We start from the raw sequence: 13,309 nt of genomic DNA on the forward strand, positions 1-13,309 counted from the left end.
AAGAGACTACAGTGTCAACACTTTGTACAAATCAGGCTTGTTATTTGAAGCTTTATGGCACATTTTTTTCATGACAAGCTCCGTTGTTTTTTATTTTTATTCTTTTATTTTTTTGTCTTTATGTATTATTTTCACAAGATGGAAAAGGGAGTGGCTTGTGAGGAAAACACTGTTTCTATTATTATTATTATTATTATTATTATTATAAGTAATTAACTTTGCTTGCACAACACCAAATTTAACAGTCAGTGTCATAAGTATTTGGACAGCGACACAGTTTTCAGAATTTTGCCACAGTAAGCCACCATGATGGTTCTTAAATTAAGCAACCAAGATTTGAAAAAAAGGGTAGACTTCAAACTTTTTTTTACATTTTTTCAACAGAAATATTGCATTAAATGTTAAGGAATTACAAACAAACTAAATATAATACAGGGTTTTTAAACAATATTTTAATACTTTAATATTTTGGTCTGAAAACCATAAACATCACCGAATTCTGAATTTCCCGCAAGATGGTTTCCAGGTCTTTATAGCAGCCACTATTAGTTGCTGCTTGTTCTTGTTCTTGCTGCATCAGTTTTGTAGTCAATTCTGTCTTGAAAAGCATGGCCATTTGACTCAAGATCAGGTGACCAATTCTGCCTTTTAAGACCACTTTATTTCTTTTGCTCTATATACTTCAGAATACATACTTGTACATTTATTAGCAGGTTTTTTGTTGTTTTGTTGTTGTTGTTTTTTGCAAAGTAACAGAAAGTAAAGATTGTTTCAAAAACATTGCATTGATCACCATTTCCTCCACAAAACCACTAGGTGTCGCACCGCCACTTAGGAATTTGCAGTTCTTGGTTTCATCATGCAAAAGCAAAGCACTCGTTTAAAATAAAAATATTGGAAGAGAAATTAGATACATTTTCATGATCATTTTATGCAATAAAATGATGAACAGAATCAAAAGAAGTTCACTATTTACACACTTTCTCAACATAAAGGCCTGTTTAAATTGATTACACACCGTAGTTTTGCTTATACAAGTTAATATACTCAGGCTAACTATGACATTTATCAAAGGGCATTTGTAAAGGGGCGTACGCTAAAGATTTAATGATTTGAAGATTTGATGACAGAAGCTTGAAGCTGTTGTCCGATTATGTCATAGATGAAACCTACAGTATAGCTAAGCTTTTCAGCCTTGATTATATTCTTCATACAACAGTTTTGATGACTCTTGAATAAACACATACAGGATTTAAAATCTATCTTTGACTTATAATTAACTACTTCTAGTTCTGGTGGTTTGAGGCTGCATTCTAAATACTTACATCAGTGTGTCATTGATAGTGCTGACACTTTTTAACCTGCTATGGCTTTGTTATACCAACACAGAATGATTATGGGTCTGAGAAAAGAAAGCTCTGTCTCTGGTTACACCTGCTCATATCATACAACACTGAGCCTACCTGCCTTACTCTGCCTTAAATCTTTAATGACCTGAGGCTGCCTGTCTTGCTGACCTGCTCTAAATGGGACAAGCCCTGGAGAGTAAAGATTGGAGGGGATGCAGGTATCCTAAGTTAGGAAAGGCAAGAAAAGCTTTTCCTGGAATATTTAGTGTCCTGATGCACAATGATATAGTTTTGTAGGGGGCCTTTCCTCTTTCGACCAGATTGGAGCTTTTTAAGGTGCTTCTTTATGCTCATGCCAAGTCAGCAAGTTCACAAAGAACCCTGGACTGCCGAGGACGTCTGAGGGCATTAAATGTTTAGTTCCTGCACTTCCAGCTAGTGCCACCAATCTAGTGCGAGTAGAGCATCAAGGCGCAGCATCCCACCTCCCTTCCAATGCACCTCAGTCACACCAGCCCAACCAGGAGAGGATGAGCATTGATGCCTAGTGGACCTGTTGCCTATTTGGCAAAACCAGAGCAAGACAGGGACGCAGGTGTGTAGAAGAGCAAGGCAAAGGGAGACGTGATGCCGTTCGGAGGACTTGCAGGATTGAAGGAGAAGGTGCTGAAGCCGGGGAAGGAGGAGATGAAGTACGCAGTGGGGGACTCTATGGGGAACCTGCAGAGGTAAGTATGGAATTATTGAGCACAGCATCTGTCCCTTAAGGCATTTATCTGTATATCTGTATAACACTCAATGTTGCCTTTCTGCTGTAAAAAAGTTTCAAACAACATAATTTTTTGTATTAGAAAATATTTTGGGAGTTTTCCCTATGAGCTTTTTAATATAAACCTCCCAGTTGTACTATAGACTTAAATTCTTGATTCTATTCTATCATGTGCTGAATAATATTTGTTTGTTTGTTAACATTTTACATTTCTATGCTGTTTATTCCAGTCCTCTGAATTACTGGTACTACTTCTGTAATCTTTGTGTCTGGAGTCTGCCTTTAAGATAAAAATGATTACCCTAAGTAAACTAAGTATATACTGTATATAATGTATATGCACTGTATATGTGAATGTAGTGTAGTGTCTCAATCTTAAATGGTGATGATGCTTTCAGTGACACACATTCACAGTAGTATATTGTACTTGTAAACGTAATATGACTGGAAGATCACTGTCAAAAATAAGACAAACTGATAAAAGAGATAGTGAATAATTTCCTGTGCCCAGGTAATATTCTGTCATACACGCTACAGGCGCTGCAGAGATTTTGCCGAGTGAACTGTCGGCACATTCTTTAAATCACAAAACTTAACGTGGAAACCGCTATTTACCGATTTGTATTTTTAATATGCAGAGATAGTGGTAAATCTTTCATTTTGGAAGAATACAGTCATCATTGTGCAAGTGAAGTTCACTAAGTCAAGTTAATAGTGTGCTGTTTATGTTGCAAAATCCTAAAGAGCAATGGTTCACTTTTCATATCTGACTGTACCAAAATGATTTGTCATATATAGACAACCAGTTAATCATATACCTGTAACTGTAGAAATCCGTGATCTTTTGCAGATCAACGTATTGTAGTGCTTGAATAAGCAGGGGTGAAAGGAAAGACTTTCTCTATGTAATTGGTTTAAAAAATGTAATGCTTGACAACAGAATGGAATTAAAAGCTTGTCATTGTGTTCATACAATTTGTTCTTTAGTTGTGAGCTAAAACAGACCTTAAGAAAGCTTCCAGTTTCTCAGTCTTTCCCATGACCCTGATAATTCATCATAATAAAAAAAAACTTCACAAATAAGTTCACAAATAACAGTATTAAAACAATTTCAGCAGTGCTCGGTTGTTCCATTAAACTTTCAATGAATTCTCTGCATTGTCTGAAAGCCATGAATTCAGGTGTCCATTTAAGATTAGACCTGATGAAAGTCATAGCTTTTAGATGGAGCATGAGAGGTGAGATGGAGATTCCATAATGGAGCATGAGTGCATGAGTGAAAAAGTGAGCGAGTGACTAAAGATACACTGCATAACGTTTCTGGAGTCACATGCTTTGTCACATTTTGACCTTGCTGATTCCAGACAGGATTTCATTAGAGGAAAGCATATACTGAGGCAGAAAACAGTTTAAAACTAGAACTAGTTGACAAATGCACAAGTTGGCAAATAAACAACTACCATAAGTGAAAACTTCCTCCTTGAATTCTCTTCTACCTCTATGCAGGAAGATTGATGGCAGCAATGCGGATGAGGAGGCACCGATAGAGTTAACAGAAGATGGTAGGCCTGTGTCAGCTTCAGACAGCAGTCCCCCACTGCTCGACTGTGGCTGCTTCGGCATTCCCAAGCGCTACATCATTGCCATTCTCAGTGGCCTGGGTTTCTGCATCTCATTTGGTATTCGCTGCAATCTGGGTGTGGCCATCGTTGAAATGGTCAACAACAACACGGTGTACATCAACGGGACTGCTGTTATGCAAGTGAATAATGGAACACATTCATTTGTTTATTTGTTTTCAGTAATCACTTTATCCTTGTCAGGGTTGCTGAGGGCCCCAGAGCATAAGTGATGCCAATGTAGTTCCAGTCCATTCAAAGCACCATTCACAAAAAAAGATCAATTTAGACTAGTCAATTTACATACCAGCTTTTTTGAGAGGTTGAAGAATAACAGAAAACCCATCGGAAACCTATGTGAACAAGAGACAATAAAATTCCACATAGACTGTAACCTGGGCTCAGAATCAAAGCAGGACCTCCTTTTCTACCTCATTTACTATAATGCTGTCCAACAGAAAAAACCCTAATGTAAACAAATGCCCTTTATGAACAGTGTATTTCTCTCCCATCTTTATCTCTATGTAGAACTGTTTGACTTAAGACCACCCCTCTCTGAATTAAGGCTGCAGTTTTTATGCAGAGGACAAAATAATTAACCAGTTCAGCTGGGCTGATAAGAGATTATCTTGGTTTTGATTTTAGCTGAAAACTTATAAATGAGTTTCTGTGTCGTTAGCTACTGCAATTTCCTGTGGCCTGATTAAAGGGAAACACGATTAACTTGATCACTCCTTTTTCTCTTTGCCTCCTTCAGATTTCCCTGTTCTAAATCCATTGGAATCTCAGTTTTGTGATACTTGGTCACTCCATATGTTTAATAATTGTTGTTTCATACTTTTTTTCCAGCCTGCCCAGTTTAACTGGGACCCTGAAACAGTAGGGTTGATACATGGCTCGTTTTTCTGGGGTTACATTGTTACTCAAATCCCAGGAGGCTTCATTTCCAACAAGCTAGCTGCGAACAGGTGAGCCCAATCCCCTTGGAGCACATCTCCACAAGCCATATAAAAGGAAAGAGTTAGCTGTGCATGAAACTAAGTTTTCACACTATCTTCCCTGATAGCAAGGGCACTTAAAGTCTGGTCAATACTGAGTCACTAAATAGTATCATATAACAGACTATTTATGTACAGATTACCGGGAGCACCAACACCTGGTCAGGACTGCAAGGGTTAAAGCGGTGTGGTGTGTTGATGAGAGGTGTGATAGTGCTCTTGTAATAAAAGCCTCACAGGAAAAAGAGGACGCAAGGCTGACAGAGTTAATAATGAAAGATCCTGTCGCAGATCTCTCCCTGAAACATCAGCCTTTAGAATATTACAAGTGTCACTTACACATGATTTTGTGGTGGGAAAAAAGATAAAATGATAAAGTAAAGGGTGACCAAAATAACTGAACAAATCAGAAAATGGCTCTCTGCTGTATGACTCATGCGTGGTTTCAAAATGTCCACCAAAATGTTCTTCATAAAGGTTTTATTAAAGTTTGTTTTTTCATACTTTGTTGCAGAGATATTGCATGCCAAATACCAGTCTAAATTTTACTGACATAATTTTACACGTCATCATCAGCTAGTATTATTGAATAGTCTTTAGCCATAAGCCATAGGATGTTCACTTATAATTTCTGCTAAATAATTAAAAATAATAAAAATGGCTCACAGTTTCTCTCCATGTTTTCTCAGGGTGTTTGGAGCTGCCATTTTTTTGACATCAATTCTGAATATGTTCATCCCATCAGCAGCAAGGGTCCACTATGGCTGTGTCTTGTTTGTGCGAATCTTGCAGGGACTGGTAGAGGTCAGTGCATTAGGACCTTTAATGATTTGTTCAAACTCATTCCTGAGTTTTTTCTCAGGAAAAAACTATATTTATCTTTAATTGCCCACAATTGTTTATTTTATGGGTGTTATTACATCCAGAGGTAAACACATTAACAACAATAATACTGAGCCAAAGCTAAAATAATACTAAATACAAAACCACAACTATAAAATACAAGTAAGAACATGACAGGCTTTAAGCAGAGGGAAATTGTACTAGCAATTGTATAAGAGGCTAGCAATTGTATTTAAATCTAAGGAAAATATTCTGCTTTTCATAGTCTCCTTCACTGACAGGAAATACAAAACATCAGATTTTAAATAAAATTAATTAAATGCGTTTATTGTGAAATATTTATGATATGCTTGTGATTCTTTTGATAATTTTTGCATGGTAAAGAAAGAGACATGCATCATGCACACACTCATAGGGAACCACACATTACCTGAGAGAGAAACAGTCAGGAGGTAAAAGTGACCATCTTGGCCTCACTGTTTAGCTTTGTGCTCCAAATGTCACAACAACACAGACTTCCCATGACGTGTGTTCCTCTGGGTTCTAGAAATACCAGAAGTTGTCATTAATGTAACCCCACCACTGTAGTTATCTAAGGAATTGTTTCCCACTCATTTCCCAATCCGGGATGTCACATAGTAACTCATTTACAAAGAACCAGAACACAGATGGTGTAAATAGTCCTCAAGTCATGTTTACCGCAAACGCCACAAATTCTTCCAGTGCAGGGAGTAATGAACTTCTTGGTGACCTGCTTCAGTCCTTATTAATCAGTTCATAGCCACAATTTTTCTTGACCAAAATGAGCTGGCTTAAGTTGGAAACATAGAATCAAATGAATACATGCCTAGGATCATGCACGCATACATAAGCAGCAATTTCCTTGATGTAAATGGTGTAAATTGAGGTGAGTTAACAAACCAATACAAATTGAGGGGGTTGTGTTGAGGGGGTTGGAGGCTAAGAGTCTCTGCCTGATGTTGGTATTCAGGTGGTATACAAATGATGTAATGATGGAGGATACGGAATGGCAGAAGCATATGCATGGTCTCCACTTGCATTTGGATGAACCCAGTGGCTGGCTTACACAATAACACTGAGCAAATTAGAACTGCACATGAGCCCACTCCCAGAAAGAAAGAACCTGACCAATCTGAGCAGCTACTGCAGACAGAGAGTACTGACTAGTCCAATTAACTCAGGCTGTTTTGTATTTTGTAGCATTCAATATTTTCTACAATAATTAAATGTCTTAAAATTCTATTAACTTATACCACAGAGACCCTGCCCAGAATAAAGCAGGTAATGAAGATAAACACGATAAGCTTATAATTCAGTCAGCCTGTGATTTCATACATTTGTGATGAGTGACTATACTGTATGTTGCCCTATACTGTATGTTGCCCTGTTGAAAGTTGGTTCAAATTGAAGTATTTAACCTGCATGTCCATAAGGCATTTTCCCATAAACGTTTCCAAGGTGCTCAGTGCTCTTGGGGAGGATCTTAAGCCTGAGACTAATGATAAAGTATAATGCAAACTGCATTGTATATATTGTAAATGTAGTTTCCTGTACTCTGTGGTAGGTGGATTTGAACTACCCCTGGCTACATCCCTGTAATATTGCATTTATAGTTGACAAACAACACAGATTTAAAGAAGTACAGTTTGCTGATATAAAGTCTGTCTAGTCATGTCAGATAAAAATAAATCTCTTTTTTGTGTTCCAGGGCGTCACCTATCCAGCTTGCCATGGCATGTGGAGCAAATGGGCGCCTCCACTAGAAAGAAGTCGCCTGGCAACCACATCATTTTGTGGTGAGTACATATATAACAGATAACTATACACACTGGAAGCAATATTGATCAGTAAATAATTAAGTGGCATAAATGTGGGTTTACTATGCACCCCGAATGAATGCTAAATTTTTTACCCACACTTCTGTTTCCTCCCTATGTGTCAACTCATTTATAATGTGAAAATGAGATGAAAACAAGGACTGAGAGATACTCAAAGAGTAATTAAGCACCCTACACACAGTTTCAGTGTCCGTGTATTAAAGCCGGTTCAGCACCAGCCGGAGGCTGTTTTGTTTTGCAGATGTTTGTCTGCTCATTACAGACCTCCACCCACCCCCCTACCCCACCCCCAAACACACACACACACACACACACACACACACACACACACACACACACACACACACACACACACACACACACAAAATGGTACCATGACAACCCATTCTTCATACTGCTCTTGACACTGCTACTGAATGGCTATGGTGGGTACCTTCTGAATGTACAGGAGGCCTTCTGTTATTGATATAAATCAAGAAGTACACTGTTCTCTGCCTAAAACCATGCTGGATTCTATTGTTCTACTCCTAATGCTTGTAAGCTATCCTGCACATTTTAGCTATAATCATGTAGCGCTATATAGTTGCAGCATTTCCCAACAAAGTCATATACCACCATCCTCAACAGATTCAGAAAATGAAATATATCTACAACAACAGATCCTTGTTAATTTTTTCCTCTATGTTTGCAACCATTTCAGGCCCCTAATGCATTGCATGGAAGACTTGATGTAATTACCGCTCAGCTAAAAGAATCCAGGGCTTCGGTGTGGGTGACACACTAACTACTCTCATGTGGGTTCTGTTTGACAGGCTCATATGCAGGTGCTGTGATTGCCATGCCTCTGGCAGGAGTGCTAGTGCAGTATGTCGGCTGGCCCTCTGTTTTCTACATTTATGGTAAGATCAATTTTTAGGTTTTTTGAATCACATGTTCGGTCACTTTTTAAATGAAAGAAACTGACCAATCTAAGTTGTTGGGACTGAAACAAATATACAAATAAGATATAACAGTGTAAAGATTTTTCTATTCTTATAACATTCAAGCGTTCCCAATCTGGAAAAAAATAAAATGGAAAAGTGAAAGTAATAAAAATCATAAAAATTATATGAGTTTTAAAAATTAACAGAATCAAACTGTAATCCTGGGTTTTTATGCAAACAAATAACCATCACATATTACTTATCATTTGGATATTTAAATTATCCTGTAAGTCACTGCTTACCATCCCAGGTTGAACTACTGTGTGCAATAAACATCTTTATGGCGAGTGAGCTCTAAATGAAATCTGATTACTAGTGACCTCTATTCATAATGTTTGCATTTAATTTTTTTTTTATTACAAATTTTATTTAGTGCACAAATAAACGTAACCAATTTTGTATTTTTCAGGGGTCTTTGGTATCATATGGTATATGTTCTGGCTATTTCTTGCCTATGATAGCCCAGCTGTGCATCCCACTATTAGTGAACAAGAGAGAATCTACATTGAGACCTCAATTGGAGAAGGGGTCAACTTATTAAGTGCTACTGAGGTAAAACACTAAAAACCAAATGTCAAATCAAATTTAAATGCAGATGTTTTAAAAACATAGATGCCATGATTGCTTTTTCTTTAGAAATTTAAGACTCCATGGCGACAGTTCTTTACCTCAATGCCAGTCTATGCCATTATTGTGGCCAACTTTTGTCGCAGCTGGACCTTCTATCTCCTGCTTATAAGCCAACCAGCTTACTTTGAGGAGGTTTTTGGTTTCCCCATCAGCAAGGTGAGCCTGATTTTATCTTGAACTTAAACTATAATTCATGCAACAAATATGAATTTCAAAAGTCTAAATTGTCATTTGCAAATGTCTAGCAGTGTTTCTTCCAAGACACATTAAGCCAGCCTGCATCTTTTCAAAATACTGCCCCTTCTGTTGTAGATAAAAAATAAGAGCATAGTGCTTACTGCCCTTTTCTACAGACATGAACTCACAGGTTCCCTTAACTGGCATTTAAAAATTTCTGGCTACAGATGGCTGAAAAATTGTTAGAATTTAAATTTGCCATTTCCCAGGACCCTTTTTTTGGGAGCTGGAATTCAACATATAAGTGTATCACCTTTTAGGTGGGCATTTTGTCAGCTGTGCCCCACATGGTGATGACCATCATAGTGCCGATTGGAGGGCAGCTTGCAGACTTCTTGAGAAGTAATAAAATCCTGTCCACCACAGCTGTGCGCAAGATCATGAACTGTGGAGGTTGGAACTAATTCATAAACAGTTCATTTAAAAAAATAGCTTTACAAAGATGTGTTGAAGATTTAGTATTATGATGACCCAGTGCTCCCTTCCTGAATGTGTGGCTTTTAGGTTTTGGGATGGAAGCCACATTGCTGTTGGTGGTGGGATTCTCACATACACGTGGAATAGCGATCTCATTTCTCGTCCTGGCAGTGGGATTCAGTGGCTTTGCCATATCAGGTTGGAAGAACATGAGCATCAGATAATGTACTGGTTAATCATATCCATTAGAAACACATCAATAAAGTGTTTAATATGAATGGCAGGTTTCAACGTGAATCACCTCGACATTGCTCCTCGTTATGCCAGTATCCTGATGGGAATCTCCAATGGCGTAGGCACACTGTCTGGTATGGTGTGTCCTCTCATCGTTGGAGCACTAACCAAACACAAAGTGGGTGCTCCTCTAATTGTTGATATGTGCATGTGCATACAGTGGTTTACAGCAAAGGACACGTTTCAAGGTATCAATGTTTTACCAGTAGACAGCAATTAATGAAATACTGCAGTCTAGCGAAGTTTTTAAATAGAAGTGTTTTGGGACATCTTTGCTTCAGGCTGCATTGTTTGTCTGGTATGATTGAGGTCCTGTTTGATGGCATGCATTTTCTTACCTCGAACAGACCCGTCGAGAATGGCAGAACGTGTTCGTGATTGCTTCCATGGTCCATTATTGCGGCGTGATCTTTTATGCCATCTTTGCATCGGGTGAAAAACAAGACTGGGCTGACCCCGAGAGCACCAGTGAAGAAAAGTGTGGCATCATTGGAGAAGATGAACTTGCTCAGGAGACGGAACCCAGCTGTGACAGCTCCCTCAGCAACAACAAGATGAAGTCTTATGGAGCCACTACATAGAACTCATGGCAAAAAAGGCTGGAAAAAAGAAAAGAAGCCTGAACACGCAGGAGGAAGATAAAAGGGGGCAATTACATTAAGATAAACAAGACTATCAGGAGAACATTTGGGGTTCATGAGGAATCCCAGGACTCCTCTCACCCTCCTGATGTGCTTCTGAGATGATGATATTAAAATTAACAACTTTAATGAATCCATGCAACATTACCCATGTGGCTGTGCAAAATGATTTTTTTGCAATTAATTTTATTTTGGCTCATTTTTGACTTTTGACACGTCCTCTCTGAAACTTTATAAGCCCATTGATGAGTTTAGTTAGACATCAGTATCTGTGGTTATGTGATTGGCTTTGCTGAGAAAATTAGTATGTTCGAATATTTTGTCTCTTTCTTCATATTTCATTTTTAAGAATTCTGCAGATCCAAAAAGACCAAAAAGAAAAGATTTTTATGAATGAATTATTATAAATTAATATACACATCTAAGACAATATATTGTAAAGCAGTGGAACAAAATTATCATAAAAATCTCATTATTAACTTGACATTTATCCCTGTTGTAGATAAATAAAAAATATGCATATATGTACTGTATATTGTTATTTGAATTTGGGTTATTAAGGCCTGTTGTTGTAACCTATGCAATAAAAGGTAAATATCAAATTTGTGTAAATATTTATACTGGATTATAATGATCATGATGAGCTTTCCTTCTTTGCATTGCTAATGTAGGGGCAACCTGCAGCTTTGTTTCTAAACCTGGCAAATCAACCAAAACACCAACATTTATTTTAATGTGTCATGGATCTTGTTAACATGTATTGTTTAGATGCGTCTAGACTAAATGGAATTGCACAATGAACACCCAGTTCATATAAATATAGCATTTATGCTATGCCTTTTGATTACATAACTGTACCAATTTAACACCAGTTTAAGATAAAAAGGTAATAATTCAAAACCAGCAATGTGCCTCTTTTATAAGCACAGCTCAGTCCTCTTGTCATTGTAAATTTATTAATAAAATGGATGTTTAAGTGTAACGTTATTGCGTTTATTATTATCCGTTTAATTTAAGGCAAATAAAGTCATTGTATTGATTCATATTGTCTATGTATGTATTTATTTATTTATTCAGTTGATTTGCATAATCAATTCCAAAAATGAAGTTTATTTAATTGCAATTCTTCTTCTTTGTATTATTATTATTATTATTATTATTATTATTATTATTATTATTATAAAAAAATGTTTATAAATTTCACTAAATCTTTTCTAATATGACGAATAAAAAGCTGATTTTTTTTTTTATAAGAGAGATAATCTTTTGCTAATAATATACCCCTGGAAAAACTATGGTCATATCTATTTCATTATAATCATATATTTTTTGTCATATTTTTTAGAGAAAGAGTTTTTGTGGTACTTCTTTTTTCTACCACTAATGAGCCAAGTGAGGAAACAGTGATGCTCAGTAACAGAGACTCTATCTTGTGAGCTGTTCGTGTTATCATGCTGTTCTACTCACCCGTGAATGTTTATGCTGAATTGCTTAAATTGGCTCACCCAGTCATTATTAAGAGCTAACAAATCTCTGCTGGTCTGTGTCATGTAGAAGTAAACATCCTTTTCTTTATCAATTTTCAGCCTACTCAACATTTTATTCCGGCAACATATTTTTTCATCAACTGACTACAATTTTCTCAGTTCAATATTCTACAATGCATACAAAAAAAAAAAAAAAACTGCATTTAGATTATTTACTTTTTGGTACATTTTAGGTACAGTATGCCGCAGGGATAAAAAAAAAAAAAAACCTTTCGAATAACTCCTTTGGTGTTCCATTCTTGGTTGCACCACAGCCTGCTAGAGCATGTTAATGAGTCTACTTTCAAATAAACCTTGCAAAGGTTCAAGGTCATTGGTCATATTATAGTCTTCCATTACCACATTTTTTAGAGATGGTTCATGTTAAATAAGCAGTTTCCCAGTTGGAAGAGCTCTTTGATTGTTTTATCTCACTATTCTGCCTCTTATCTGAGGTTTTATGATTTGGTCAGATTCTAAACCAGTAAGTTGCATGTAGATTTAATGTAATATTAATTGTCAGACACTGTCCTATAAAGTATGACACTGTTGGCTAAGAACAAATTCTCTTTATTTAAAATATTTAAAATATTTAACACAATTGGACCGAATTAAAATTGAAATAGCTTCTGTCTATGATCTGGCAAATCTTTGGTCTGCTGAGATACAATAATGGTGAGTAAAGTTCATAACAACGGTGTACAGTAGCTGATAGTAGAGCCGTGTGTGTGTGTGTGTGTGTGTGTGTGTGTGTGTGTGTGTGTGTGTGTGAGTGTGTGTCTGTCCTTCTCTCAAGGCCAACTACTCTCTATTCCCCTTTTCACTCTGTGAGCGACAGCTACACAAACATTAAAGAGCCAATGGCAAAGGTTTTGTTTATTTCAGAATGCTTTGTGTGTTGACTCAAAAAAGGCCCACTCTGGATGGAGCAACAACCAGTCAATGATTAAGAGCATATTCACAATTATAACAGCACTGGCCTTCATCTCATTTCACAAATGGGGTGTCTGTTGACAAATGGTGAACAGGATACTTTTTTTTTTGTAACTGAAATGGGAGTAAATAATTATATTTGGTTTTATTATCAATGATAAGTAAAATATTCAGAGTTTATTTTTACAACTAAGATTTTTTTTGTACATAT

General features: G+C 36.9%; 1 protein-coding gene across 1 annotated transcript; it reads left to right on the forward strand.

The window, feature by feature from the left end:
- The first annotated feature begins 1,777 nt into the window (after positions 1-1,777).
- On the forward strand, positions 1,778-11,356 carry slc17a8 (solute carrier family 17 member 8). Its single transcript, XM_046864618.1, has 12 exons — positions 1,778-2,077; positions 3,625-3,880; positions 4,587-4,705; positions 5,425-5,539; positions 7,308-7,395; positions 8,250-8,336; positions 8,830-8,972; positions 9,057-9,206; positions 9,548-9,680; positions 9,792-9,902; positions 9,989-10,116; positions 10,346-11,356. The coding sequence occupies exons 1-12, from the start codon at positions 1,977-1,979 to the stop codon at positions 10,577-10,579; spliced, it is 1,665 nt and encodes a 554-aa protein (XP_046720574.1). The 5' UTR covers positions 1,778-1,976; the 3' UTR covers positions 10,580-11,356.
- The last annotated feature ends 1,953 nt before the right edge of the window (positions 11,357-13,309 follow it).

This window comes from Silurus meridionalis, chromosome 13 (assembly GCF_014805685.1).
Source record: "Silurus meridionalis isolate SWU-2019-XX chromosome 13, ASM1480568v1, whole genome shotgun sequence".
Lineage (NCBI taxonomy): Eukaryota > Metazoa > Chordata > Actinopteri > Siluriformes > Siluridae > Silurus > Silurus meridionalis.